This window comes from Zingiber officinale, chromosome 7B (assembly GCF_018446385.1).
Source record: "Zingiber officinale cultivar Zhangliang chromosome 7B, Zo_v1.1, whole genome shotgun sequence".
Taxonomy (NCBI): domain Eukaryota; kingdom Viridiplantae; phylum Streptophyta; class Magnoliopsida; order Zingiberales; family Zingiberaceae; genus Zingiber; species Zingiber officinale.
Window position 1 is genome coordinate 1,679,759 of NC_055999.1, and position 27,403 is coordinate 1,707,161.

Here is a 27,403-nt window from a genome sequence, read left to right on the forward strand (position 1 = left end):
TCAATGGAGATATCTTTTCTCTTATAAACTTATAATCTTTCCCATGTGTTCTCAATGTGGGACTATATTTGTAATCTTACAATCCCAACACTTATACCAGGTAAATTTACTAAATTTAGATTATATAAAAGTTAAATTCAACCTTATTTTTTTAGATGACTTGAACTTATAATCTTAAATTATCCCCGGACAGTTAAGTCGAGCTCTAAAGTTGTTAGAGCTTGAGTGGAACTTTGCTGAGTGACAGTTGAATGCTTTCCTAGGGCGAGTGAAAAATTGAACGACGAATCTAAGTTATGAAGTCGAGTGTTGTCCCAGCACCAAGTGGACTTCTCAAGTCCAAGTGAGAAGCCAAGTTTCGCCTGACTACCGAATGCCAAGTCGTCGGACAGCCGAATGCCAAGTATCGACTTGGCTGAGTCACCGAGTCAATCGAGATGTTGAGCTGTTGAGTACTCCCCATGGGAAGTTGAATGATGTCGAGTGGGCGTTGAGTGTTGTCGAGTCAGAACTGTTGGATCGTGTAATTCGATAGAGGGGGGGTGAATATCGATCTAAAACATCGAAAAGAATATTAAGTACGCAGCGAAAAAAATAAAATTAAAGCAATGCTAACACAAACCTTTTTACTTGGTTCGGAGCCTTGGTCGACTCCTACTCCAAGGCCCACACTCGTTGAGTGCTTTCGTTGGACAATCCACTAGTAATTCGAATAATTGTTTTACAAATAGAAATTACAGTTGCTTTAAAGAAATAATACCGAAACAAAGAGAAATAAAAACGAGGCGCGTTGTCGGAGGAGTTTTCACAGCGTCGCAAGAGTGTAGCACGGTAGAGCAAACGTGGGAAGATCTTGTTGTTCGTTTTTTTTTGCTCCAGGCCTCACCCTCCTTATATAGGAGGCTCGGGTGCCTTGATCCCTTCTGGGCATCTGGAGTGTGATGTAGCCTGTCCACACATGAAGCTCCACGTGGCGACGTGGATGGGGATAATTTTTGCATCCCGGGCGCCCGGATCCCTTCCGGGCGCTCGGACCTTTGTTTTTTCAGCAACCTGCAAAAAACATTAGTCCGAGGCAAAATGCAAAACTACCCTGCAAAATAAAATGTTAGCACAGTTAAGTTATAAGAATAATAAAAGTAGTAGTTAGATTCCGTCTCCTCGAGACCGGAATCTAGTCACGATCTCAACTTAGATTTCGGAAATAGATCTAAGTTGGATCGCCACCTAATGTTCCCTTTTCGGGAACGCGTCCTCACAATCACTCCCCTCCAGTGACTTACCTGCCAGACGTTCGGTCAGCCCTTCGACCCATCTGGAGTTCGTGCCAGCTATCCGGTTGACCCTTTGACCTAGCTGGACTTCGTGCCAAACGTCTAGTCAGCTCGTTGACCCATCTGGACTTCGTGCCAGTTATCCGATCGGCCCGTCGACCTAGCTGGACTTCGTGCCAGACGTCAGGTTAGCCCGTCGACCTGTCTGAGCTTCTTCTGGACACTTCGTAGAAGTGTTAGATCAATATGAAACTAACTTAACTTACTTTGTCATTCATCAAAATTGAGTTGGACCGTTAGTGCTAACCGTACCAACAGGAATTTCATGTCATCCAACTGCCGAGTCTGAATGAGTCGCCCAGTCGGGAAAAAGAAAGCGTTGAGCCTTGTGTTTGATGTAGTTTCCTTTAAATAAATTTGTCCCCTTCGAAGGTGCTTTGAGGTTACGACAGATGTCTATTTTCCAAAATAAAATGGAGAAACCGTGATGGCAACTTAGCACAGGTTGTTTGTAGCAAACTGAGAAAGTAATTGATTGCTATCACATGAAGATTGTTGATATGGTGCATGATGGTGGGGTCGGACAACAGACGTGGTCGGGAGTCAAGCCCTTGGGGTAGTGGCCTACATGTAGGCCGGATTCTTGACCTCCACGTGGAGGTCAAAAGTCTGACCCACGTGGAGGTCTAACTTTTGACCACCACGTAGGCCTAACTTTTGACCGCCACGTGAGCTTGAATTCTGACCGCCACGTGGAGGTCAAGAATCCGGCCTACGTGTAAATCAAAGGGCCCGGTTACAGGAGGGGCTAGGCCAGACGCAAGTGGGGGTCCGGGGCTAGGCCTACGTGTCAAGCAGGAATTCGAAGGCCGGGATACAGGATACAGGTCAGGACTTATAGCCCTACGGCACAAGATATCCGGATCTAAGCGTACAGGTCGGGATGTGCCAGCCAAGGATACAGGTCAGGACTTACAGTCCTCCAGCACAAGACACATGGACAAAAGCGTACAGGTAGGAATGTGCTAGCCAAGGATACATGTCAGGACTTACAGTTCTACAGCACAAGACAGACACATGTACTAAAGACAGGACTTATAGCCCTGCGGCACAAGATATCCGGATCTAAGCGTACAGGTCGGGATGTGCCAGTCAAGGAAACAGGTCAGGACTTACAGTCCTCCAGCACAAGACACATGGACAAAAGCGTATAGGTCGGGGTTGGCCAGTATGAAGACCCAGTCCAGGGTTAACAAGTCTAGGCAAGCATACACTACAGGACAAGCAAGTCGGGGAATCGTAACCACCAGTCAGAGAATAATCACAGCGTGTCAGGGAATATGCTAACGGTCTAGGGCTCGTTATCCCCAGATTCCTTCTTCGACCTATAAGAAGATGCCCCGTGTCAATCACCGCCAGACAAGGACTGACATCCGACATTCCCTGACACTCGTCAGACTCCAGAAACGTCCGCAGCAGTATAAAAAGGGAGGCTTCGTCCTTACGCAGGTGCACTCAGTCATTTCATACTCGTCTTCTACTTTTAGTCCTTTCTATGTGTTTATGGGGAAAAAGTACCTGATTTAAGCGTCGGAGGGCCTGACCCGGGGACTTTTTCCCTGGTTTCTGGTCTATAACGACTCGTGGGCTCGTCTGAGTGTGCGCAGAGCCCCTGCTTCATCGTCTCCGTCACCACCCCCGTCATCCGCTGGTGTGAGCTCTCCCGGAGGATGCCAGATCGACCCGGCTTCGCAACGACTTTTCTTCAACACCAACGACTTCTCGGCTCGTCTTCATCCACTCAGCTTTCGGACGAGATCATACAACTTGTATAATTTAATCAACCCTTCCTTGATAATGTTGCTTGCTGATATTATGAATATGATTCCATGTCAAATTCATCAACACGGACTTGCGTTGATACTACATAGTATTTTATGCATTGACATCTCTCCTGTTTTTTTTTTCTTTTTTTTTTGTTTTGTTTTGTTTTTTATCACAAACCAGACGACCGAGAAAAAAAACACTTCAGAACTGAAATTAAATGAGCGTTTCAAAAGCTTAATTAGATATGAGGAATTAGGCCTCCACCATATCTACGTATCTATCTACTTGAATATTCAAGAGTACAATAAACAACGAAGGCAATGTTGGATCAGAATAAATATATATAAAGAGACAGATCATCTCCAAGGTTATATATATTAATGGACTCATGATCAATCAAACTCCTCATCTAAATCATCATTCCATTAGCTCTTCCACATTCTTTTCTTTTTTTTCAATATTCCTAACAGTACTAACTCTCCTGGTATGCATATATTCACTGAGATCCTTACAGGCTAAGAAAGAAACCCTACAATATGTAATATAAAAGGTGCAACTAAAGCGACGATCATCGATCTTAATTTCTCCCTCTCTACCCTCCACCTCCGGCCTCCGGGGGGGAATTTCTTGCTTCCCACCATCTTCATCTTTCGTCTTCAAAAGGAAAGAAAAACTTATTGGAAAGAAAGAAAGAAGAAGAAGAAGAAGCAAACATGGTTTTTCCCTCAGTTCCGGTGTATCTTGATCCACACAACTGGAATCAGGTGAGTGGTATTGGCAACTTCTTCTTTCTTTTGAGCTTCTTCGTCAAAAAAAAAGAGAGAACATGATAATATTCACATCTTTTTCCTTATCCCTCTTGAATATTCCCTTTTCTTCTATAATTGCTTTAACTTGATATCTCTTTTCATTCCGTGCTCAGCCGCAACAATCTTTTCCGATTCCAGTAGCCGGAGGCGGAGGAGCCGGTAGCGGCGAGGTTGCTCCACTCATCCACCGGCTAGCCGCGGTGACAAGACCACCGGACGCCGCCGGCATGGCCGCCTCCTCTGCCGCTCCGGGCACTGCAGGAAGACCGATCTCCATGTCGGAGCGGGCCAGGCTGGCGAAGATCCCGCAACCGGAGCAGCCGCTCAAGTGCCCGCGCTGCGATTCTCCTAACACCAAGTTCTGCTACTACAACAACTACTCGCTTTCGCAGCCGCGCCACTTCTGCAAGACCTGCCGCCGCTACTGGACCCGCGGCGGCGCCCTCCGCAGCGTCCCCGTCGGCGGCGGATTCCGCCGCAACAAGCGGAACAATAAGTCCGCGGGTGGGAGCTCCTCCAAGTCGACCGCGGACCGCCAGGCCGGCGTCGGCGCGTCGTCCTCGTCCTCCACCGCCACAGGCGGTGGTACCGCCGGCGGCGGCATCTCTCCTGGCATACCCCAAACCGGCCAGTTCCCTTTCCTGGCCTCCATGCCCGCCACTTTGGCCGACTACGGGGCCGCTAATAATCTCGCCTTGAACTTCGGGATTCTGACGATGGATCCCGCGGCGGCGGAGTATCAGGTGGGGGGCAACTCGGGCATCGGACTGGAACAGTGGCGGCTGCATCAGATCCAGCAGTTCCCCTTCTTGGGAGGAGCCTTAATGGAGCCACCGGTGCAATCGGTCATGTCCGGTCTGTATCATTTCTCCGGAGACGCTAGACAGGTTGTCGACGCAAAGGCTGTCTCAGGCTCTTCACTGATCACGCAACTTTCGTCGGTGAAGATGGAAGATCACAGCGACCGGTTAGGGCTCAACTTGCCAAGGCAATATTTAGGCCTCTCAGGAAACGGTCAATACAATAATTGGACTGGCAGTGGCGCCGGCGGGGAAGACGGCGGCGCTACTAGCGGTAGCAGTTGGGCTATGACGGATCTCTCCGTCTTCAACTCATCCTCCTCGGGTAACAACGTCTTGTCAAGTCACGAGAATCTTGTTTAATTATGGTCTCATGTCTTCCCTTCACTTCAAGAAGAGTAGCCAATTAATGGTAGCTAGGTCAGTTTTTATCTCATCTTGGATCCATATATATATAGGAATTAATTGTGTTTGTTGTTTTATTTCGTATATTTTTCCTAAATTGATCATGTTTCAATGTGATAGATCAATTAATTAAGTTCATGACCTCATGAAGGTTTGTGTTATATGAGCTTGGCAATGAACTATATAGCTTATATAAGTTTAGTCGTTTGCTATGAGATGCACATATGTCATGATTCCATGAGTATTCCTATCTTGAAGGTTGAGAAGCAGTACAGAGAAATCAAATTAAAGGGTGCAAAGAGTGGCAGCAGTTAAAATTAAGAACATGGAGATCATGCATCTCTACGTTACCTTTAGATTTCTAGAACTTTGGAGCCTATCCATCTTGACTGACTGTTATAGCAGCATCTTCTTTTGGCCTCTTGTCCCTCCATTTTTTTTTTTTTTTGGTCAGTCCGGTAGTATTCTGTGTCAGGTACGTACGTATATGATTAGGCACATAGTTACGTTCTTTCTCCCGTTTTTACGTGTCGATCGTCATACTGAACACGGATTTGAGCGAGCGAGAGACAGTGAGACAAGCACTTTATTCGGAGCATATGCTGTTAGATTTGGTCGCCGGCGAATGAAGTGAACTCCATGATTGATTCTATCTATATGTCTTCTGAAACTGTTATTGTAGCACACTTGCCCATGTAACTTCCATGCAACTTCCTCACAAAAACCCATGCAGAGAGCTATAGGAATTTGGAACAGCTAGCCTAACCGAAGACCATGGCCAAGTTTAAAAAAAAAACACAAAAACAAATAAAAGGAAAAGTGGATGGAAATATATATGATGATGAGTGAAACCTTCTCGCTTTACCTGTCGCCGTCTCAGGGAATCTAGTTTTGCCCTGCTTTCATCAAGTCCAAGGCGGGCAGTGGCTATCGAGAGAATAAAGCAAGCGATTTTTTTTTCTCTCTTTCAAAAAAGTGGTCTTAATTCGTTGGGTTATCCTTAGCAGAATGATAGAGAATGGAAGCTGAAATGGATTGGTAGGTTGATTGAGGGAGGGAGAAGAAGCTTGCAGCTTTAACTTTTGGTTAAAGGAGTCTCTCCTGCTGCTAAGAATCTTTAATGTTGGGGCCTCCGGCCGGCGGGCGAAGTTAACAGGAGGGTTAGATTCGAGGCCTTTAATCTCTGTTGCCACCTCAACGTATCGGATTCGAAGATGCTGCAGAGCATGTAAAAAATAATAATACCAATTAGTTTTATTGATTATGTTTGAGGTGATTAATTTGGTTCTACGAAATTTTTTTATTGGTGATAAATTGAGAAGTACACACAATGATCAATCCAGAAGCTCAGCATCCTTTGGTTACGTCCCCATTTGGAGGAAAATTTTTTACAAATACACCATAGCTGGGTTCGAATTGCGGGTGTCTAGATGACAACCTGAATGTCCTATAGCGACACCATAGCCTCGAGAACACTCTACAGAGCATGTAAGTAACAAGGCAAAGTTGTTATATATAACTATCATACATGAACATATTTAATTAATTATTAGCGATCGTGTACCCGCGTTGCATGAGCTAATCTCCTTATCTCAGGTGAAAAATAATTTTTTTAGTAGGGAAATTGAGGTGCAACTGTCCCACTAAAGCTATATGAGTTGGGGGCCCCCGAAGGGTTCAAAGAAGGGGGGCGTACGCCCAACAGAGGATCTCTTGTAGTAACGTCATGGGAAATGGCTCGGTAACATGTAGCTGCTCGAGACTTTGGCTTTGCTCATGAGTAAGTAGCATGTCGGGTAATTCTTTTATGCTTACTCCTTCACTTTTGGTTGTTATGACAACCACTATAGATACATACTTGGATCTAAGTCCTCCAAGGATATAAAGCACCAAATCGGTCTCTAGAACCCGATGTCCAGTGTCTGTGAGATCATCCGAGATAGATTTTATCTTTTGTAAATATTCGATCATGGATAGTCCACCCTTCTTAACTATCTGTAGTTGAAGTCGAAGTTGCATGAGGCGTGCACCAGATTGTAAAGTTATCATTTTCTCCAACGATGTCCATAAGCGTCTTAAGGTGGTGCAAGGGGGCCAATAACTTGACCCAAGACTTCCTCTAACGGTGTTGACAGAAGCCAACTGAGAAGACGTTAGTCTTGTTGCTCCCAAATTGCATATTCGAGATTGACTTTGATCTCCTCTACACCAACTTCATTTCTAGTTACTATCGTCTCGATTGGGATTAGAGACTTTCATCAGTTGCATATTTGGGTAGTGAACAACGTCATTAGTTATAGATTTCCAGCCATAGGATGATTGGAATTTTCCTTATGGCTCTAATAAAGAAGAATAAATGGATAGAAGGATATTAATTCTTGTTGTACAACCACTATCATTGACCCATGTAATAGTTATAGTTTAATGCTAGGGTAACGATTGAGAATCCCAGCAACTACTATAATAGACTTTCCTTAATAAAAAAATTAATTTAATATCATACTTATCTTAGTCAAAAAAAAATTAAGAAAAAAATATGTTTTTAATAGTACCGACTCAAGATATTTATAGAAGTTTTTTTACTCACAGTGTTACCATTGCTAATTGATTATGAGAAAAATTGTTAATAATACTGCAGCTAAGTTTCGAACTCTAGTTCCCTGATTAATTAGAAAAATTCTTAATAATACGCTGCAACTGAGTTTCAAACTTTAGATCCCTGATTAATTCTAAGATGTGGAACTAAAGAGAACTCTAGATTTCTAATTGATTAATGAGGAAAATTTTCAATAATACGCAGTCTCAAACTCTAGATCTCTGATTGATTAATGAGAAAAAATTCTTAATAATACATCGTAACTGAGTCTAACTCGAACTCTAGATCTCTTATTGATTAATGAGAAAAATTCTTAATAATATACCATAGTTAAGTCTCGAACTATAGATCACTGATTGATTAATAAAAAAATTATCAATAATACACTACAATTAAGTTTTGAATTTTAAATCCTTAATTGATAAATTTATTTAAATTACTAATAAATCTTAAAATTATTTTCGGATATGAAAAAAATATATTAATATGATTTTATGTTGAACTTCACCAAAATTAATTATTAAAAATGATATATTCTTAATAAAATAATAAAATATATCAGATGATATAGAAATAAATCACAGTCAATTACTCTTAGTTTTTTCTCCAGTGATAGATATCGATAGACAGTGAGTAAAGTAGCTGCAATTGTTAAGGACCATAAGCGTCTGTTGCCACAGGGCAAGAAAGCTCTTATTTTAAAATGATTTGTCTGAAGCTATAAAGGAGTATGCATGCCAAAATATTCATTTTAAACTCAAAAGGAATTATTGAATTAGAATATTCTTTAAGAGGCTTCTACGTACGAGCCTGTGATATTATTTTATTCGAGATAGTTGCTTCTATCAATCCATTTCAAATTTAAAAAGTAACTTTTTTTTTTTGTATTTAATTTACTTTTGCAGAATCAATGATATACTTTTATCTATTCAAAATAGTTTAAATTTGGTATTTACAAAAGGTTAACAACGTGTTAAATTCTAGTTTCCCAAACTAGATATATTTAATTAAATTAAGAATAAGTGAAACTTAAATGTGCACAAAATACAAAACTTTTTGTTTTTTGTTTTAAATTCATGATGGCCAGTGATACCAAAACTCATTAAGGTAAGTTTGATTAAAATAATCCTATATAATTTTAATTATGCGATTATTAAATAATTAATTAATCACATACTTAAAATTATAAAAAATAAAATATAATCTAAATATTTTTTAAAATTATTTAATTTAACTTAAATAATGTAACGAAAATTTATTTATTTGTAGATTTTAATATATTATTATATTATTCTTTATTACAAAATTAATTATACATATTATTTTTCTTTCTTTTCAAATAATAATAATAATAATAATTACTTTACATTTTTCTTGTTTTTTTACGTTTTTTTTACATTTTTTTTTGTTTTTTAAGTTTACGTTTTTCTTTTTCTTTTGTCTTTTACGCTTTTGAGTTCGTTTTTTTTCCCTTTTAATTGACGTTTTTGTTTTATTTCGTTCGTCTTTCCATCTGTTTTTTGTTTGAAGTTCGTTTTTCGTTTTTTTCACGTTTTTTTTAAAATTTAATTTAGTTTACGTTTTTTTCTTTTATTATTATTATGTTTTTTATTTACGTTTTTCTCTTATTATTATTATTAATATTAATAATTTATTTATTTATTTTTTAAAATTCACGTTTTTTTACTTTAAAATGAATTTTTTGTTATAAAAAATTTTAGGGATATTTTTAGTAAAAAAATTTCGTTAATTTCGAAATCAAGAAAAATTTTATTTTTTCAAGATTTATTTATTCTGACTTATATGTCTCTTTTGCTCGTGTATTGAGCATGAATTATTATTTAAAAATTATCGATTATTTAAACTAAATAAGATTTTTGTTAATAATCTTAAATGATTCTCAACCAAACCAAACGCACTCTTAACTTGATACATACTACATGCGTTTTATAAAAAGTTAAAAAAAAACTCTTCAATAAAATAAAATGACAATAAAAATAAAAAATATTAATATAATATGAGTCATATATTATAAAACAACTGTCAAATTTTAGTACAAATAAGAATATAAATGATTCAAAAATCAGGTCGGGCCTCTTTCTCGGGTTGGCCGAAAAATGTGTCTTTTGGGCCTTATTCCTAAGTACCAATTCTCATTGCACTTGCAATTAAGCAACAAACTTCAGTCTATCAATCCAAAATCGAATTCACAAACAAAAAAGATATTTAAAAAAAAAAATCGCAAACGCTGGTTTCTCTTGCATTTATCTATATGCATTCATAAAGTAGTATGAGTTTCCGTCCACTGGATGTTCTTAGACTTCTTGGCCACCGGACTTGAATTATCGCCAAAGATCTCATTCTCCTGTTTCGCCTCCACTTGGCTTCTTCTCTTCTTCTTCCTCTTCGACCGCAGCGAGGATGGAGGCTTCCTTGGCGCCGGAGGACACCGAAGGGGCAGCGGAATTCTATGCCTCGGAGAAGTCGGCGTGCTGTAACCATCCCGAGTTTTCTCGTCGTCGTTGCCGGCAGCAACGCTTTGCTTTTGTTTGACCTCGAGATCTAACTCTGGCCCCGCTGCTACATTCAGCAGCTCCCCAAGCACCTCCTCTTTGTTTGTACTCTCTTCGATCTCTCCTCTTGGATCCATCGATTTGCTCTTCTCCTGGAACCTGTGCTATAGGATTTAAGATTTTGGCCGCTTCACATGCATGCTTTTGATCAGAAATGAAGTGGGTTGGAGCTTTAGAAGGCAAAAACTAGGATTAAAAAAGCTCAATGGAGACTCTGTTGCATCATTGCAGCTCATGCCTTCCTCCCCCTTCCATCATCATTATGCTTCCAGCTCAAGCTATCATCATCTCTGGCAGCTGCGAGTAGAATGCTTTTAGAATTGTTTAATTTAGTCTCTGCATAGTTTTCTGTTCGATTAAGGAACGCAAGACACAAATCATGAGTGGAGCATTCTTGCGAGATTAAGTTTCAGTAATAGCTGATAAATTCCATGTCTAATTCGTGACCAGAATACATGGACCAATTGGTCATAGTGCTCGAATAAAGAATGAATCTGATTGAATCAGATCAAAAGAACATATCCTATACATGGATCAAGAATCCCCTCTCAATTTTGTATTTACAATCACACATACGATCGCCATATACGTCCTTCCAAGGAGATAACTACGATGGAAATATCATCATGATACCGTCGTCGATCGCCTTGTGGAATTTCAAGCAACTCATGCAAGTCCATACCTGGAAGAAAAAAAAAAACAGAGAGACTGGTTTGAGCAAACTAATGTGAGTGAACATAAAGCATTGAATTAAATTGTCAGTAATGCGTCTTTACCGGCTTCCTTAGCAGCTCGGCAGAGAACCTCTTCGACAAGGTGTTGAGCGGGATCGCCATCAGGTGTCGTTGCGAGGAAGGCCTCGACTCGAGCAACCGCCTCTTCATTGGTGAAATACTGGTGAAGTCCATCAGAAGACAGAATCAGAAACTTGTCCTTGGGGTCGAGCTTGTGGTGATACAGAAATGGCATGCAGGTGATGTATGGCGACGTTCCGACGTAGTTGATTCTGAACATCTCCAGAAGGGCATCGTTCCATTTTGGCTGAGAAGAGGGATCCAAGTATCAAAGCATAAGTAAGAGGAGTTCATGAATACAACAACGCCAAGAAGCAGTTATACCTGTTTCAGGAAACCGGCGCCGAAAGCTCTTGTGACCTTCAGTGAGCCCTTCACGCGTTGGTTGGAGATTGCAGACGCATCATCGGAATGTTCGTCCTTAATTCTTTGAACTTCCTGAATATGTGCCATTGCCAAGATGTATAACATAAAAAATTTGTTCTTCTTAGTACGTAGCATTACAATTTAAATGGTACCTTTGCAATTGAAGTGGTATGATCTGAAGTAAGCTGCAAAGCTGATAAGCTGGGCATTTGATCAAATAGAGCTTCTTCGTTAATGCTTTCGAGATCTTGTCCTGCCTTGCCTTGTCCAGCCTTCCTTGCTAAAATGGCGCGGCTGTCGCCCACGTTCATCAGGTACACGTCGTCCCCATTCATCAGCATCACGAGCACGCAGGAGCCCATGAGGGCTAGCTCGGGATTCTCCGGCACCAACTTGTCGGCGATGTCCAAGAAGGACTCCTCCGTGCTCCTTAGAGCTCGGTAGAGAGCCTTCAGCACTCGCGAGTGGTGGGCTGTGCTCGATCGTCCGTTTTCGTGTTTCAGTCTCTCGTCGAGCTCGGATCTTTCTCTCTCAAACTCGCGCCTCGATCGCCGACGGTGCTCCTCCCACTTCCACCCCGCGCCTCTCGTCTTGCTTCTGCTATGACGGCCTCGATTGAGTCGGTCAGCAGGAGCAGGGGAGAGCAGATCGTTGATGCGGTCGTGGCTAAGTGAGTCTTCTCTGTCCTCCGGAAGCAGGACCTTGAGTTCTCGATGTACAGCCGAATAGAGATTGGAGAGGAGGTAATCGGTGGCGTCGGGGCCATTGAAGCCGTCGTAAATGCCGACGAAGAGCCAATCATGGTCGTCTGAGACGACCACGTGGACGCGATCCTCTCCTGCTTTCCCCTGCGCCCACTGGAGATTGCAGTCGGAGGATTTCTGGAAATCCGACTCAACGGCGCCGACCAAAGCGGAATCTTTAACCCCCTTCACCGGCGTGGCGTTCGATTCGCTCGTAGGGATGACCTTGCCGAGCAGGCGGAAGAGCGAGCGCGCCGACCGACCCCTCGAATGGGTTCGCCAGAGATGGCCGGAAAAGGATGAGGGCTTCTCGATCGGGGCAGAGAAGAGGGATTCCCGGCGGTCGAGCGGCCCTGACAAGAAGCCCCTCTCCAGTGGGCCAGAATCGAACCCTTTATCTGCGGGGGAAGCGAAGCGCGGGACGGGGTGGAGGGCGACGAAGGAGAAGGAAGTGGAGCTCTCGAAGGCGGATGCCGCGGTAGATCCGGCGGCGTCCAGGAGGGCGGTCGAAAGCGCGGTGGAGGCGTTGGCGCTCACAGCGACGCCGGAAATTGATCGGAAGGATGCGGATCCCTCGACGTCGGCGGCATCCGGCCGGACGTAGCGGAAGGAGTGGCCGAGTCCCTCGTCGCAGGGGTCCCAAGTCACAGTAGCGGCTCCGCGGCGGTGTGCACCGACGAAGCAGCTCACGGCGAGGCTGCCAAGCCCGTTGCCCATGGAGCGATCGAGATCGAAGGCTCAGAGGAAGGAGGAGGAATCGCGCAGAGAGGGGAGGAGGAAATTGAGAATTGTTAAAGGAACGTCGTAGGGCATCTGCCTACTGGAGGAAATGGAGAGATTTTTCAGAGCTGAGTTGACTTATTTACGCGATTGGGGTGGTTGAAAGAAAATTAAAATTTAGAATTGAAATCTTGGAAAAATCTCGGAAACAGCTCGATACATGCGTTGACTTCGAACCCATAGTCGCAGCATTCATTCTTGGAATAATTAAATTGCTTAAGATTGAAAATAAGCAGGAGACTAATAACACGGTCCACATTGTCTGCTTCCACACTAGCGTTCATTCGACCTTAGAAGTCAAAGCCTGGAGGCCGATCAGATCGGGGTGGCGTGCCGGCGACGGCTGCTGGAGTTCGGGCTCCGCCCTCCATCTCCAGACAAGAACACGATTTTTCCACGCGTCAGAATTCGGCACGTCATCCATTCCCTTAACTCTTCACACGTGGAACTCTATTTATGGAACCGATGGCACTTCGTGTCTGTATGTTCGATACGAAGCAGATTTTAAAGACGCCGGCCATCCTTCCGCTTCTTGCCTGTAATTTAGATCCGAAAAGATGAAATCCGGCCATCGGGTGATTCGGTCAATCTGATTTAGGTCAATCATTTAAAAATAAAAATAAAAAAAAATAAAAATAAAGATCGTTTGGTGATTCGGCCCTATATAAAAGCGAATTAAATAAAAAATATTTAGTTATTTTTTGCTTTTGTTAATTCATGGAAATTGCAACGATCAAGTTTGAATAGTATAAGTTGTGTTAATTCAACGTGGGTCATGATTCACCTGTTCTCGTAAAACAAACTTGCAATAATTTCGATCGTTGACAATTTCAAAAGGCAATGTAAGTTGACAAATAAGAACCGGTTATAGAAGTCAGACGAAGCCTCATGGCGTACTCGGAATTGAGCAGTGGAGACGTTTTTGCTAAGAGGCGGTTAGTAGACGGGAAAAAAACACAAAAAATACAAAGAAGAAGAAGTCAACACTCATATCTTTATCATGGATATTTCTTACGGTATATTTGGGAGGAGGTGAGAGGGAAGAGTAAGTAAAGGGGATGAAATATTTATCCTTATTTAGAAGGGAGGTGAGGGGAGGAAGAGGAAATTTTTATTTTTTTTACCGGTCGAATGAACTATTTCCTTACACCTTAAATCAGAGTGTAAGGAAGTTACTCTCCTTTCCTTCTATTCTCTTTTCATTAATGAACATTTTCTTACTCCATCTAAACAAAAGGTTACTCGTACATGTATTAGTTATTGATTTGATTGATAATGTTGAAGGACAACTCGTCGGTAAATGGGCATCGAGGTTCACTGAATCGTCGGTCACTTAGGCACGTGGTCTTGCAGAGCGCTCCGGTGAAGCCTAGGAAAGAAGCACCAAGGAAAGCAGATTAGAATAACGACCAAAGAGTTTCCCAACGTAGCAACTTCGACGCTTAAGTAAGTCTTAAATAGAGGAGAAAGACATAGAAGATTAAATGAATTGAGATTAGGGTTTTGTGTCTATGTGTGCATACTTATGCTCGACAGAACGACTTGCCTTTTATGGGGATGCGATTGATTCTCACGTTCCCCACGTATCCTCGGATCGGATTTTCGCATTCATTACCCATATTCTGAGAAATGAATAATTGTCGTTACCCATTTATTTCGGGATAAATGACTATGTTTCCCGCTTTCTTCGGCAAGTGACAATTTATTGTTTTGATTTCCAGCAATTGGAGTCGTTTTGGCCCAACCGGGGGCATTTGGGACAGCCAAGGAGTCAGGGCCGCTTGGAGCCCGAGTCAGAGAGTTGGGACCATCTGGAGCGAAGTCGAAGAGTCAGGGCCTGCTTGGATCTTGTTGGATCGATAGGCATGTGAGAGGGGAGTTGAATCACGTGATTTTCAAAAACTCATCTTTTCTTTTTAAAATTTAAAGTATGCAACGGAAAAAGAAATAAGAAAGTGAGAACAAAGAACACAAGAAAAGACAGTCAGTTTACTTGATTCGGAGCCTTCTACGACTCCTACTCCAAGACCCAGGTCCCGCGGACCTATCGATGGATAATCCACTAAAAACCTCTTTCGGTACCTCCGGAAGAGGGAATCGAATACAAGAATAAGGATAGTGTAACAACCTACACTTCCCTTTTAAAGCAGTAGAATTAAAAGTACAACACTAATAAAAGGTTGCTAACAAATTGGAGAGATAGGTGTGTTGCTGTCGGTTTGCCAAAGAAGATTTAGATGTCCCAGAAGCGTAGCTCGAAGACAGATAGACTTTCTAGAGTAGCAGCAGGGAGCAAGAGCAGTCGGAGGCCCAATCGAATGCCTAGTAGCTCGTATATGTGTTCTATTTTGAAGCCTTCTCGAGACCCACTTATATAAGGCATGGAAGGTGTCTTCCATAGTAGTTGAAGGTACCTTTAACCCGGTACATTTGATCCCGAACAGCCTGGCACTTATCCGTGGCGAAGTCAAAATTTCATCCTGCTGAAGGCGCCTTCCATAGGCATGGAAGGTGCCTTTTATGAACAGTACAAAGGCGAGCCTTCGGTGCTTGAAGGCGCCTTTGGACACTGTTTATCCAAAGGCAAATTTGCTCCTCTTTTTTTTTTTTTTTTGCAAAACAATGTTAGTCCAAATAACCTACAAAGCAGGACAATGGCAATAAATAGTAAAGAGTAGTAATTAGTTCTTGTCCTCCTAGGACCAGGAACTAGTCAGGGTCTCAGTTTAGGGATCACAAATGGACCTAAACTGGACCGACACATACTGTCCCCTCAATCGGGATGCGTCCTCACTTAGTTACTCTCCTCCCTTGACTTACCTATACTTACCACTTTGTCAGACATCCGGTCAGTCCGTCGACCTGTCTAGACTACATGCTAGCTATCTGGTTGGCCTGTTGACATAGCTGGTCTTCTCGCCAAATATCCGATCAACCACTTGACCTATCTAACTTCGTATCAGCTATCCGGTTGACCCGTTGACCTAGCTGAATTTTCTGCCAGATATTCGGTCAGCCCATCGACCTATCTGGACTTCTCCTGCACACTTAATCAAGTGGTTAGATCACAACAAAACCGAACTAACTTACTTGTCATTTATCAAAACCTGAGTCAGTCCGTCGACCTGTCTAGACTACATGCTAGCTATCTGGTCGGCTTGTTGACATAGCTGGTCTTCTCGCCAAATATCCGATCAACCCCTTGACCTATCTGACTTCGTATCAGCTATCCGGTTCGCCCGTTGACCTAGCTGAATTTTCTGCCAGATATTCGGTCAGCCCATCGACCTATCTGGACTTCTCCTGCACACTTAATCAAGTGGTTAGATCACAACAAAACCGAACTAACTTACTTGTCATTTATCAAAACCTGAGTTAGACCGTTAGTGCAAACTGCACCAACAATCTCCCCCTTTTTGATGCAATGACAACCTACGTTAAGTTAGGAAAAAAAAGGCAAAGCAAGCACAATAAATGATTTTAAGAGAAGCAAGAATTGAGACAATTGGTTTTATTCTCTTGATCATTTTTAGAGTTAAGTTATTTTAATTTTTTTTTATTTTCTAACTTAAACCCTAATCCTCCCCCTTTGACATTTATCAAAAAACATGAGTAAATAAATGCTAAGTAAAAAGATAATGAATTTTTGGCAACAAAGAAATTTCATGATTATCGGGGGAGTTTAAAGAATCTTATAATAGGTTCAAAAGAGTTTCCTAAGTACGATAATTAAGAAAGATAACTTTTTGCAAGAATTTAATAATAGATTTTGAGAGTTAACTCTTACAAAGATACTTTTCAAAATATATTAATTGTTCAAAATACTTTAGATAGGAATTTTAAACTTAGAAAATATTTTTAAGATGTTTTAAACATGAAAAGTTTTTAGGATATTTAAAATAAGTTCTGCAAGAATAAAACCTTTCCAAGGTAGTCAAAAACATCTTGCAAAGTTAGTTTAAAGTAGTTTTTAAAAATTGAAATATTTTTTAAATTAATTTTTCACAACATATAATTTGAAAAAATATCAGAATTTTTCAAAACATGTGATTTTTTAAACTGTATTAAGAATGATTCTCAAAATGAATGCTTTTGTAGCAAATTATTTGCAAAGTAATTGAAAAAACTTTCTAATGAAGGTTTTTAATTAAGGTAATAAAAAATTCTTCAATGTAATTTTTCTAACATTTTAAGAGTAACTATTACACAGAATAACTTTTCAAAAATATTCTAAAAATATTTTTCAAGTTTTTAAGGTAAAAAATAAAAAAAAATGAAATATGGTTTTGAAAATAGACTTTTTTCAGATGGTGTATTTTCAAAATATTTTTTAAGGTAATTGTTCAAAGATTTCTAAGTAAATTTTTCAAAATTTTCAAAGTAAGTTTGAAGAGAATTTTTCTAAGAAAGATTGTCAAAATAATTTTAAAGAAAAAATTTCTAAGTAAGATTTTCAAAATAGTTTTTAAGGAAAATTTTTCTAATAAAAAATTTTAAAGGAAAATTTTTTTCCCAATAATAATTTTTAGGTGTACATTTTCCAACAAAGATTAGTAAATGTTTTTAAAAGGATTTTAGGTAAGAAATATTTTCAAAAAGTATATATATATATATATATATAGTTTGTTTTTATAGTATCGATTCAAAATAATTTTCTAACTATTCAAAAAAAAGTTTGATTATTCAAAGACTTTCAAAGTTATGTATTTTTTAAAAAAATAATTTTTGAAAAACATTCTTAAGTTGTCCAAACAAATCCTCCCCCTTAAGTTAACACTCCCCCTTAAATCGTACTAGGGTTTAGGTATGGTAAATTTCAAGGCAAATGTGACAAAATGAATAATTAATACATTTTGATTATCTTTTCTAGCTATAAGAAGTTCTACCTAAGTGTTTAGAGGATTTACAGTTCCTAACACTAATATTCATCAAATATATTATTTTACACTTTATTATGATTGTTGACTTAAGTTTGATTAATTATTAATTAATTATTATAAAAATAATTACCTTAGGTGTATTAAGTTTAAGTTTCAAGTTAAATGAAATAATTTGTTACTAATCCAATAACAATTAATCATTATTAATGATCTATTGATTATCTTCTGCTCGACTCAATTCAATACTTATTTGATTAAAACAATTTACAACTTACATTTCATAAAATTCAATACTTATTTGATTAAAATAATTTACAACTTATATTTCATATTAAATGATTGAGTTAGTTAACTATAGTGAAATTATTAGTTTTAATTATAAGTGTTGATTAAGTTTAACTTAAACAAATTATTGATTAAAGTTGAGTTAGGTTTAACTAAGTTGTAAGTCTGAGTTAAAGTTATTAAAGTTATTAATCAGAGTTAGGTAATGTTAAGACTCAACTTGAGTCCATATTTAACAAATTATGATTTAATTAAAGTAAAGTTAAGATTGAAATTAAAGTTGATTAAGTTAAATTCGGGCCGGCAAGAGGGGAGGGGTGAATTGCTTGAAATAGAAAAAAATACCCTCCTCGTTTTTTCAACTTTAAAAATGCAGCAACAATAAAATAACAGAACTAAAGAAGACTCAGCAGTTGACTTGGTTACAACCTGTGTGGTTGTTAATCCAAGGCGATTGAACAACTCACTAAGAATCTCCTTCTTTGAAGGCGGAGAAATCTTTTACACACTGAAAGCTCTAAGAGTTGTTAGGAAGTTAGTACAAGAGTTGATTTATTATTTCCTAGCTCCAGAAGTCTTTTTATAACTCTGGAAATTCTATCTAAAGGCTTGAGGGCGCCTCCCAAGGGGTGGAAGGCGCCTTTAACGCAAGATGAGTGGATAAACTTTTATCCACTCGCAAACGGTCAAGTTGACTGGTTTGAGGGTGCCCTCAATGACATTGAGGATACCTCCAAGGCATGGAGGGTCCCTCCAAGACATGGAAGGCGCCCTCCCGCCTGAAGAAGGCGGAGACACCCTCAACACTATATTAAGGGCGCCTCTAGCTTGCTTTTCCAGCTCCTTTAGACCTTCGAAAGTTTCGATTGCTTGGGTTATTGCGGCTAATCAAAATAGGGCTCACCCGAACCCAATTTCCAACCTTCTCCTTGAGCATGCTTTCATTCTGGCTTCTCGTCCCTCGAACGTCGCGTACGTTCTTCTCGTCCACCGATGTACTCTTCCACAACTCTTTCGTCTCTCTGACGCACCGAGCCCATCGACTCTCTTCCCGTGCCGTCTTTCTCGCCAGTTGCGTTTTCTGCTCGACTTCTTGCATTCGTAAGCTCCTGCACACTTAGACAGGGATTAAAACAAAACAGGACCCAACCTAACTTAGTTGATCACATCAAAATAACCACGGGGTCCAACAAAATTAAGGTTAAGTTTTAATTAACTTTTTAATATAAAGTTAAATTTAAAGTGAATTAGAGTAAAGTTAATGTTTTAATTAAAGTAAAGTTAAGTTTAGATTAATATTTTGAGTTTTTAATTCAATTAAATTTTAATTAATTATTTAATATAGTTTAAAGTTTAAGTTAATTAAATTTTAATTTATTTAATTATTTGTTAAATAAGGTTTAAGCTTTAAATTATGTGACTAAGGTTTTTTTTTTTTAAAAATAATTTTAAAATGATTTAAAAATATTTTTTAAATAATTATTAAATGATTTTAAAATGATTTTTAAAATGTTTTTAAAATAATTTCAAAAATAATTTTAAACTAATTTTTAAGAGGAATTTTTAACATGATTTTTAAAAATATTTTTTAAACTGATTTTAGAATAATTTTCAAAATGATTTTTACATAATTTATAAAAGGATTTTTAAACTGATTTTAAAAATAATTTTCAAAAGGATTTTTAAAAATAATTTTTAAAAGGATTTTTAAAAATAATTTTAAAAAGATTTTTTAAAATGATTTTTAAAGATTTTTTAAAAATAATTTTTTAAACTAATTAAAGGATAAGTAAAGGGAATGAAATGATATATTTATTTTTGTTTAGAAAGGAGGTGAGAGGAGGGAGGGGGAACTTTTATTTTTCTTTATCCGTCAAATAATATTTCCTTATACCTTAAATCGGGGTGTAAGGAAGTTACCCTCCTTTCCTTCTGTTCTCTTTCCATTAATGAATATTTACTTACTCCATCTAAACAAAGGGTTACTCATACATATATTAGTTATTGATTTGACTAATAATGTTGAAGAATAACTCGTCGGTAAATGGGCGTCGAGGTTTACTGAATCGTCGGTCACTTAGGCACGTGGTCTTGCAGAGCGCTCCAGTGAAGCCTAGGAAAGAAGCATCAAGGAAAGCATATTAGAATAATGGCCAAAGAGTTCTCCAGCGTAGCTACTTCGACGCTTAAGTAAATCTCAGATAGAGGAAAAAGATATAGAAAATTAATTGAGATTAGGGTTTTGTGTCTATATGTGCGTAATTATGCTTGTCAGAACGGGTTGCCTTTTATAGGGATGTGATTGATTCTCACGTTCCCCACGTATCCTCGGATTTTCGCATTCGTTACCCATATTCTGAGAAATAAATAATTGTTGTTACCCATTTATTTCGGGATAAATGACTACGTTTCCTGCTTTCTTCGGCAAGTGCCAATTTATTGTTTTGATTTCCAGCAATTGAAGTCATTTTGGTCCAACCGGGGGCATTTGGGGCAGCCAAGGAGTCAGGGTCACTTGGAGCCCGAGTCAGAGAGTTGGGACCATCTGGAGCGAAGTCGAAGAGTCAGGGCCTGCTTGGATCTTGTTGGATCGATAGACACTTGAGAAGGGGGTTGAATAACGTGGTTTTCAAAAACTCATCTTTTCTTTTTAAAATTTAAAGTACGCAGCGGAAAAAGAAATAAGAAAGCGAGAACAAAGAACACAAAAAAACACAGTTGGTTTATTTGATTCGGAGCTTTCTGCGACTCCTACTGCAAGACCCAGGCCCCGCGGACCTATCGATGGATAATCCACTAAAAGCCTCTTCCGGTACCTCCGGAAGAGGAAATCGAATACAAGAATAAGGATAGTGTTTCAATCTACACTTCCCTTTGAAAGCAGTAGAATTAAGAGTACAACACTAATAAAAGGTTACCAACAAATTGGAGAAGATTCAGACCAATAAAAGGTTACCAACACTAATAAAAGGTTGCTAACAAATTGGAGAGATAGGTGTGTTGTTGTCGGTTTGCCGGAGAAGATTCAGACGTCCCAGAAGCGTAGCTCGAAGACAGATAGACTTTCTAGAGTAGCAGCAGGGAGCAGGAGCAGTCGAAGGCCCAATCGAATGTGTAGTAGCTCGTATATGTGTTCTGTTTTGAAGCCTTCTCGAGACCCACTTATATAAGGCATGGAAGACGCCTTCCATAGTAGTTGAAGGCACCTTTAACCCGACAAATTTGATCCCGAACAGCCCAACACTTATCCACGACGAAGTCAAAATTTCATCCTGCCGAAGGCGTCTTCCATAGCTATGGAAGGTGCCTTCTATGAACAGTATGAATGCGCCTTCACTGCTTGAAGGCGCCTTCACTACTTGAAGGAACCTTCGGTGCTTGAAGGCGCCTTTGGACACTATTTATCCGAAGGTAAATTTGTTCCTTTTTTTTTTTTGTAAAACAATGTTAGTCTAAATAACCTACAAAACAGGATACTAACAATCAATAATAAAGAGTAGTAATTGGTTTCTGTCCTCCTAGGACCAGGAACTAGTCAGAGTCTCAGTTTAGGGATCATAAATGGACCTAAACTGGACCGACACCTACTGTCCCCTTAATTGGGATGCACCCTCACTTAGTCACTCTCTTCCCTTGACTTACCTATACTTACCAATTAGTCAGACATCCGGTCAGTCCGTCGACCTGTCTGGACTACATGCTATCTATCCGGTCGGCCTGTTGACATAGTTGGTCTTCTCGCCAGATATACGATCAACCCGTTGACCTATCTGACTCTGTACCAGCTATCCGATCGACCCGTTGACCTAGTTGGATTTTCTGCCAGATATCCAGTCAGCCCGTCGACCTATCTGGACTTCTCCTACACACTTAATCAAGTTGTTAAATCACAACAAAACCTAACTAACTTACTTGCCATTTATCAAAATCAGAGTTAGACCGTTAGTGCAAACTGCATCAACAATCTTCTCTTTTTTGATGCAATGACAATCTAGGTTAAGTTAGGGGGGGAAAAATGCAAAGCAAGCACAATAAATGATTTTAAGAGAAACAAAAATTGAGACAATTAGTTTTGTTCTCTTGATCATTTTTAGAGTTAAGTTATTTTTTTTTTTTTCTAACTTAAACCCTAACCCTCCCCCTATGACATTCATAAAAAAAAACATGAGTAAATAAATGCTAAGTAAAAAGATAATGAATTTTTGGCAACAAAGAAATTTCATGATTATCGGGGGAGTTTAAAGAATATTATATTAGGTTCAAAAGAGTTTGCTAAGTAGGATAATTTAGAAAGATAATTTTTTGTAAGAATTTTATAATAGGTTTTGAGAGCTAACTCTTGCAAAGATATTTTTCAAAATATATTAACTGTTCAACATACTTTAGACAGGAATTTTGAACTTAGAAAATATTTTTAAGATGCTTTAAACATGAAAAGTTTTTAGGAAAATTTAAAATAAGTTCTGCAAGAATGAAACCTTTCCAAGGTGGTCAAAAACATCTTGCAAAGTTAGTTTAAAGTAGTTTTTAAAAATTGAAATAATTTTCAAATTAATTTTTCACAACATATAATTTGAAAAAATATCAGAATTTTTCAAAACATGTGATTTTTAAAACTGTATTAAGAATGATTCTCAAAATGAATGCTTTTATAGCAAATTATTTGCAAAGTAATTGAAAAAACTTTCTAATGAAGGTTTTTAAGGTAATAAAAAATTCTCCAAAGTAATTTTTCTAACATTTGAAAGTTGAGTTAAGTTTAACTAAGTTGTAAGTCTGAGTTAAATTTATTAAAGTTATTAATAAGAGTTAGGTAATGTTAAGACTCAACTTGAGACAGTATTTAATAAATTATGATTTAATTAAAGTAAAGTTAAGATTGAAATTAAAGTTGATTAAGTTAAATTTGTTGGCGCAGCGGGCTGGTAAGAGGGGAGGGGTGAATTGCCTGAAATAGAAAAAAAATTACCCTCCTCGTTCTTTCAACTCTAAAAATGCAACAACAATAAAATAACAGAACTAAAGAAGACTGCAGTTGACTTGGTTACAACCTGGGTGGTTGTTAATCCAATGTGATTGAACAACTCACTAAGAATCCCCTTCTTTGAAGGTGGAGAAGCCTTTTACACACTGAAAGCTCTAAGAGTTGTTAGAAAGTTAGTACAAAAGTTGATTTATTATTTCCTAGCTAGCTCAGGGGGCTTTTTATAACTCCTGAAAATTCTATCTAAAGGCTTGAGGGTGCCTCCCAAGGGATGGAGGGCGCCTCCACGGCAAGATGAGTGGATAAACTTTTATCCACTCGCAAACGGTCAAGTTGACTGGTTTAAGGGCATCCTCAATGGCATTGAGGGTGCCTCCAAGACATGGAAGGCACCCTCCCGCCTGAAGAAGGCGGAGGCACCCTCAACATTGATTAAGGGCGTCTTGTTAGTTAGAGCCCTAGAGCCAATCATTTGATGATTGTATGGACTCATTGTATCATATTCTTGTGTATTAATAAAGGCATTTAGATTTTGGTTATTATACTTACTTGTATTGGTGCCAAATAAACTAAGTATAATAATGTCCTTGAGTAGATGGTTCTTACCTATATCAATCGGTTAGTTGAACCGATAGTGAGATGATATAGGGAACACTACTCTAAATCATTCTAGTCGAGTATTAACATTCAGGGACAATGTTAATGCAATAAGACTAGCATGTAGGTCAACTCGATGACTTGATCTCACCAGTCATGGATATAGAGATATCAAGTTGACACATGGGTATACATTGGAGAATGTATACTGAATGACCCGCCATGAGAAAGTATCATGGATCGTTATATGAGTGTCATATACTTTCTCATGTGGCTATTAGTATGACTACTAGTCCTTAGACCTGAAGTCACCATAGATCCCTACATAAGGAGTTATGTACTTTGGTTTCTTCAAACGTCATCCGTAACTGGGTGGACTATAAAGGCGATTACTGGGTATATAACGAATTATGCAGAGGGATGTGAGTGATGTAGATGAGATCTATCTCTCCCATATGACGGGAGCGACATCGGTATTTTTGATAGAGTTAGACCACGAAGTGCATGGCCATGCCCAAATGAGTCAACATGAGATGTTGAGCTCATTTAATCGAGTGAGTCTACTTGGATTTCAAGATTTAGATTGATTAGAGGATGACACGGTCTATGCCTCACATTGATCAATCTAGATGTCTAGGATAGAAGGACACTTGTCATATTTTGTGAGGAGTCACAATTAGTAGTCACAAGGTGATGTCGGATCTCGACATTCTTGTAACTTGGGTAGTAATGATGTGTTGCTAGATACCGCTCATTACTTATGCTCCTAAATGGGTTTAGGGCATTGCCAACGTTACAAGAACCTATAAGGTCACACACTTAGGACAATTAGATGGAGATTAGGTTCATATGATGAACCAAGAGGATTAGATTCATTTGATGAATCAAATTGGATTAAGAGTAATCCTAATTGGGCTAACTTGAGTTCGATTCAAGTTGATTCATGTGTTCAATGAGTCTAATTTAGATTTTGACTCATTGAATCAATTTAATTAAATGAATTAGATTCATTATATTAAGTTGGCTTGAATCAAATGGTTGGATTCGATCAACCATGGAAGAGATTTGGTCAAGTTTGACTTGACTTTAGAGGAAAATTAAAAGTCAAGTTAGACTTGACTTTATGCCACCTCATTGGTGAGTTGACATTGAAGTGGACCAATGATGTTACTCCACATCATCATGGGTGCCACCTCATGGAAGTTACAAAGCCATTTTCTTAATAACTTCACATTAATTGCATTTAATGGGGAGTTACACCATGGAAGTGGCCTGCCACTTTGATTTTGAATGTGAATTCATTTTTCATTCAAGTGTGCATCTTCTTCCTTCTTCCTCTCAAGCTCTCCCTCTCCCTCTCCTCCTTGCTTGGCCGAATCTCACCAAGGTGCTAGCACACCTTTGTGTAAGGTTTTCTCCACCTACGTGTCCGTGTGGATACTTCTAGAGGACTGACGCTTGACGGTCTAGAGATCCGGCAATTCCTTGGACGAGCGGGAACGCGAAAGGGCACGCTTCAAGGTATAATTCTTTAACACATAGATCTAGGAGTAAATCTAGATATTTAAAAACTCGTACTCGTAATTTTCGTTCGGTTTTTCCTTGCACGGATCTACGGCTTTGGGTGATTCGGGGTTTCCGCGACGCGAAAAGCGGTTTTCGCGGCCCGAAAAACCCAACACGCCTCCAGCTTGGCTTTCCAGCACCTTTAGACTTTCGGAAGCTCCGATCGCTTGGGTGATCGCGGTCAATCGAAATAGAGCTCGCCCGAACCCAATTTCCGACCTTCTTCTCGAGCAGACTTCCATTTCGATTTCTTGTCTCTCGAATGTCGTATACGTTCTTCTCGTCCACCGGTGTACTCTTCCGCAACTCTTTCGTCCCTCGGACGCACCGAACCCGTCAGCTTCCTTCCCGTGTCGTCCTTCTCGCCAACTGCGTCTTCCGCTCGACTTCCTGCATTCGTAAGCTCCTGCACACTTAGACACAGAGATTAAAACAAAACATGACCCAACATAATTTGATTGATCACATCAAAATAACCACATAGTCCAACAAAATTAAGGTTAAGTTTTAATTAACTTTTTTAATATAAAGTTAAATTTAAAGTGAATTAAAGTAAAGTTAATGTTTTAATTAAAGTAAAGTTAAGTTTAGATTAATATTATGAGTTTTTAATCCAATTAAATTTTAATTAATTATTTAATATAGTTTAAAGTTTAAGTTAATTAAATTTTAATTGATTTAATTATTTGTTAAATAAGGTTTAAGCTTTAAATTATGTGTCTAATGTTTTTTTTTATTTTAAAAATAATTTTAAAATGATTTTTAAATAATTATTAAATGATTTTAAGATAATTTTTAAAGTGTTTTTTAAAAGGATTTTAAAATAATTTTAAAATGAATTTCAAAATAATTTTTAACTATTTTTTAAGAGGATTTTTAACATGATTTTTAAAAAGTTTTTTAAAACTGATTTTAGAATAATTTAAAAAATGATTTTTACATAATTTATAAAAGGATTTTAAAACTGATTTTAAAATATTTTTCAAAAGGATTTTAAACCATTTTTAAAAGATTTTTAAATTTTTTTTTAAATATTTTTTAAAAGGATTTTTTAAAATAATGGTGACCAAGGATTTTTTTAAAATTGGGTATGTGAAATGGATAATTCTATAACTTTGTCCAAGCCGAATTTGGCCCATCGAACCTATTTTTTTCTTTTTTTTTTGTAAGTTGTGTTTTAAAAATTAAGTACAAAATATAAAAATATTTTGTAATTAATTTTAAAATGATATTTTAAAAATATTGGTAAAATATTAAATATTTCTCTAATTTATATTAGACATGATCTCGAAAATTTTTTTAGGCCCACGGGCCTTAACTTTATGTGGTGCTCGAATCTTTCTCACAATCTACTCACTAATATGTTTAGATTTGTCAAAATGGTTCGACTAAATCAGTCAAATAGTCCCTCTAATACAAAAATAAGAACATGAAAATGAGTTGAAATTCTCAAAAAATAAAAATATTTCTTTCTTAAAGTAATCAAATTCTGAGCTTGTCAACATCGATTTAATTTGGCTAGCAAACCAGCCTCAAAAGGTGACGATAGGCATGACACGATGAAACAAGTAAAAACTGACCTCCGAGGCCGTTTTGGGTTTCCTTGTAGGATTATAAGAATGATGCAATGTATCGAAAGTAAAGGAAAGAAGAAGCATATAAACAATAAATAATAAGTAAAAATAAAGAAATTTTTAAAGAAATTTTGAATTTTCTTTTCACACAAAATATATATATAGTACTTTTAAATACTGTGCACATGCAATGCCCACAGAATTTGACAATTATTTTGTAACAAGATAAGGTGGAGACACTGTCAGCGATGTCGCCATTAGTTGTTATTTGTAAATTATTATATTATGCTCAGATTACGTTAAAGAAAATAAATTACGGAAAGTTCGGATCTAGGTTGTAAATAAGTCAAGTGGAATTAAACTCTGAGATGTTTAAATTTATTTAATAATATAATCAAGTTGAGTAGAATCGAATTTAACATGAGTCAATATTGGTTTGATTTATTTTTTATGAGCTTGAGTTTGTTTGAAGTTTGGCTTGAGTTTGATTTATTTAGATGTTCAGAAATGATATGCTGCGGACAAAGCCGAGCAGACCGCTGCGGACATG

At 38.4% G+C, this 27,403-nt stretch overlaps 3 protein-coding genes across 3 annotated transcripts; 1 reads left to right on the forward strand and 2 right to left on the reverse strand.

Moving 5' to 3' along the window:
* The first annotated feature begins 3,553 nt into the window (after positions 1-3,553).
* Positions 3,554-5,276, forward strand: LOC122004978 (dof zinc finger protein DOF2.4-like). Its single transcript, XM_042559862.1, has 2 exons — positions 3,554-3,865; positions 4,024-5,276. Exons 1-2 carry the CDS (start codon positions 3,815-3,817, stop codon positions 5,071-5,073), a joined length of 1,101 nt encoding a protein of 366 aa, XP_042415796.1. The 5' UTR covers positions 3,554-3,814; the 3' UTR covers positions 5,074-5,276.
* A 4,688-nt stretch (positions 5,277-9,964) lies between these two features.
* On the reverse strand, positions 9,965-10,508 carry LOC122004980 (cyclin-dependent protein kinase inhibitor SMR3-like). Its single transcript, XM_042559864.1, has one exon. It carries the CDS (start codon positions 10,359-10,361, stop codon positions 9,990-9,992), a length of 372 nt encoding a protein of 123 aa, XP_042415798.1. The 5' UTR covers positions 10,362-10,508; the 3' UTR covers positions 9,965-9,989.
* Positions 10,509-10,666: 158 nt separating this feature from the next.
* LOC122004979 (probable protein phosphatase 2C 4) lies at positions 10,667-13,023 on the reverse strand. The gene is made up of 4 exons (XM_042559863.1): positions 11,597-13,023; positions 11,403-11,516; positions 11,061-11,325; positions 10,667-10,966 (listed from the first exon to the last, which is right to left on the reverse strand). Exons 1-4 carry the CDS (start codon positions 12,902-12,904, stop codon positions 10,851-10,853), a joined length of 1,803 nt encoding a protein of 600 aa, XP_042415797.1. The 5' UTR covers positions 12,905-13,023; the 3' UTR covers positions 10,667-10,850.
* Positions 13,024-27,403: the final 14,380 nt, after the last annotated feature.

Coding starts and splice junctions, on each gene's coding strand:
- LOC122004980 (XM_042559864.1), bottom strand. CDS start 10,361: ATGGATCCAAGAGGAGAGATCGAAGAGAGTACAAACAAAGAGGAGGTG.
- LOC122004978 (XM_042559862.1), top strand. CDS start 3,815: ATGGTTTTTCCCTCAGTTCCGGTGTATCTTGATCCACACAACTGGAAT. Junction 3,866..4,023: donor ATCCACACAACTGGAATCAG/GTGAGTGGTATT, acceptor TTCCGTGCTCAG/CCGCAACAATCTTTTCCGAT.
- LOC122004979 (XM_042559863.1), bottom strand. CDS start 12,904: ATGGGCAACGGGCTTGGCAGCCTCGCCGTGAGCTGCTTCGTCGGTGCA. Junction 11,517..11,596: donor ATACCACTTCAATTGCAAAG/GTACCATTTAAA, acceptor GCACATATTCAG/GAAGTTCAAAGAATTAAGGA. Junction 11,326..11,402: donor GCGCCGGTTTCCTGAAACAG/GTATAACTGCTT, acceptor CCCTCTTCTCAG/CCAAAATGGAACGATGCCCT.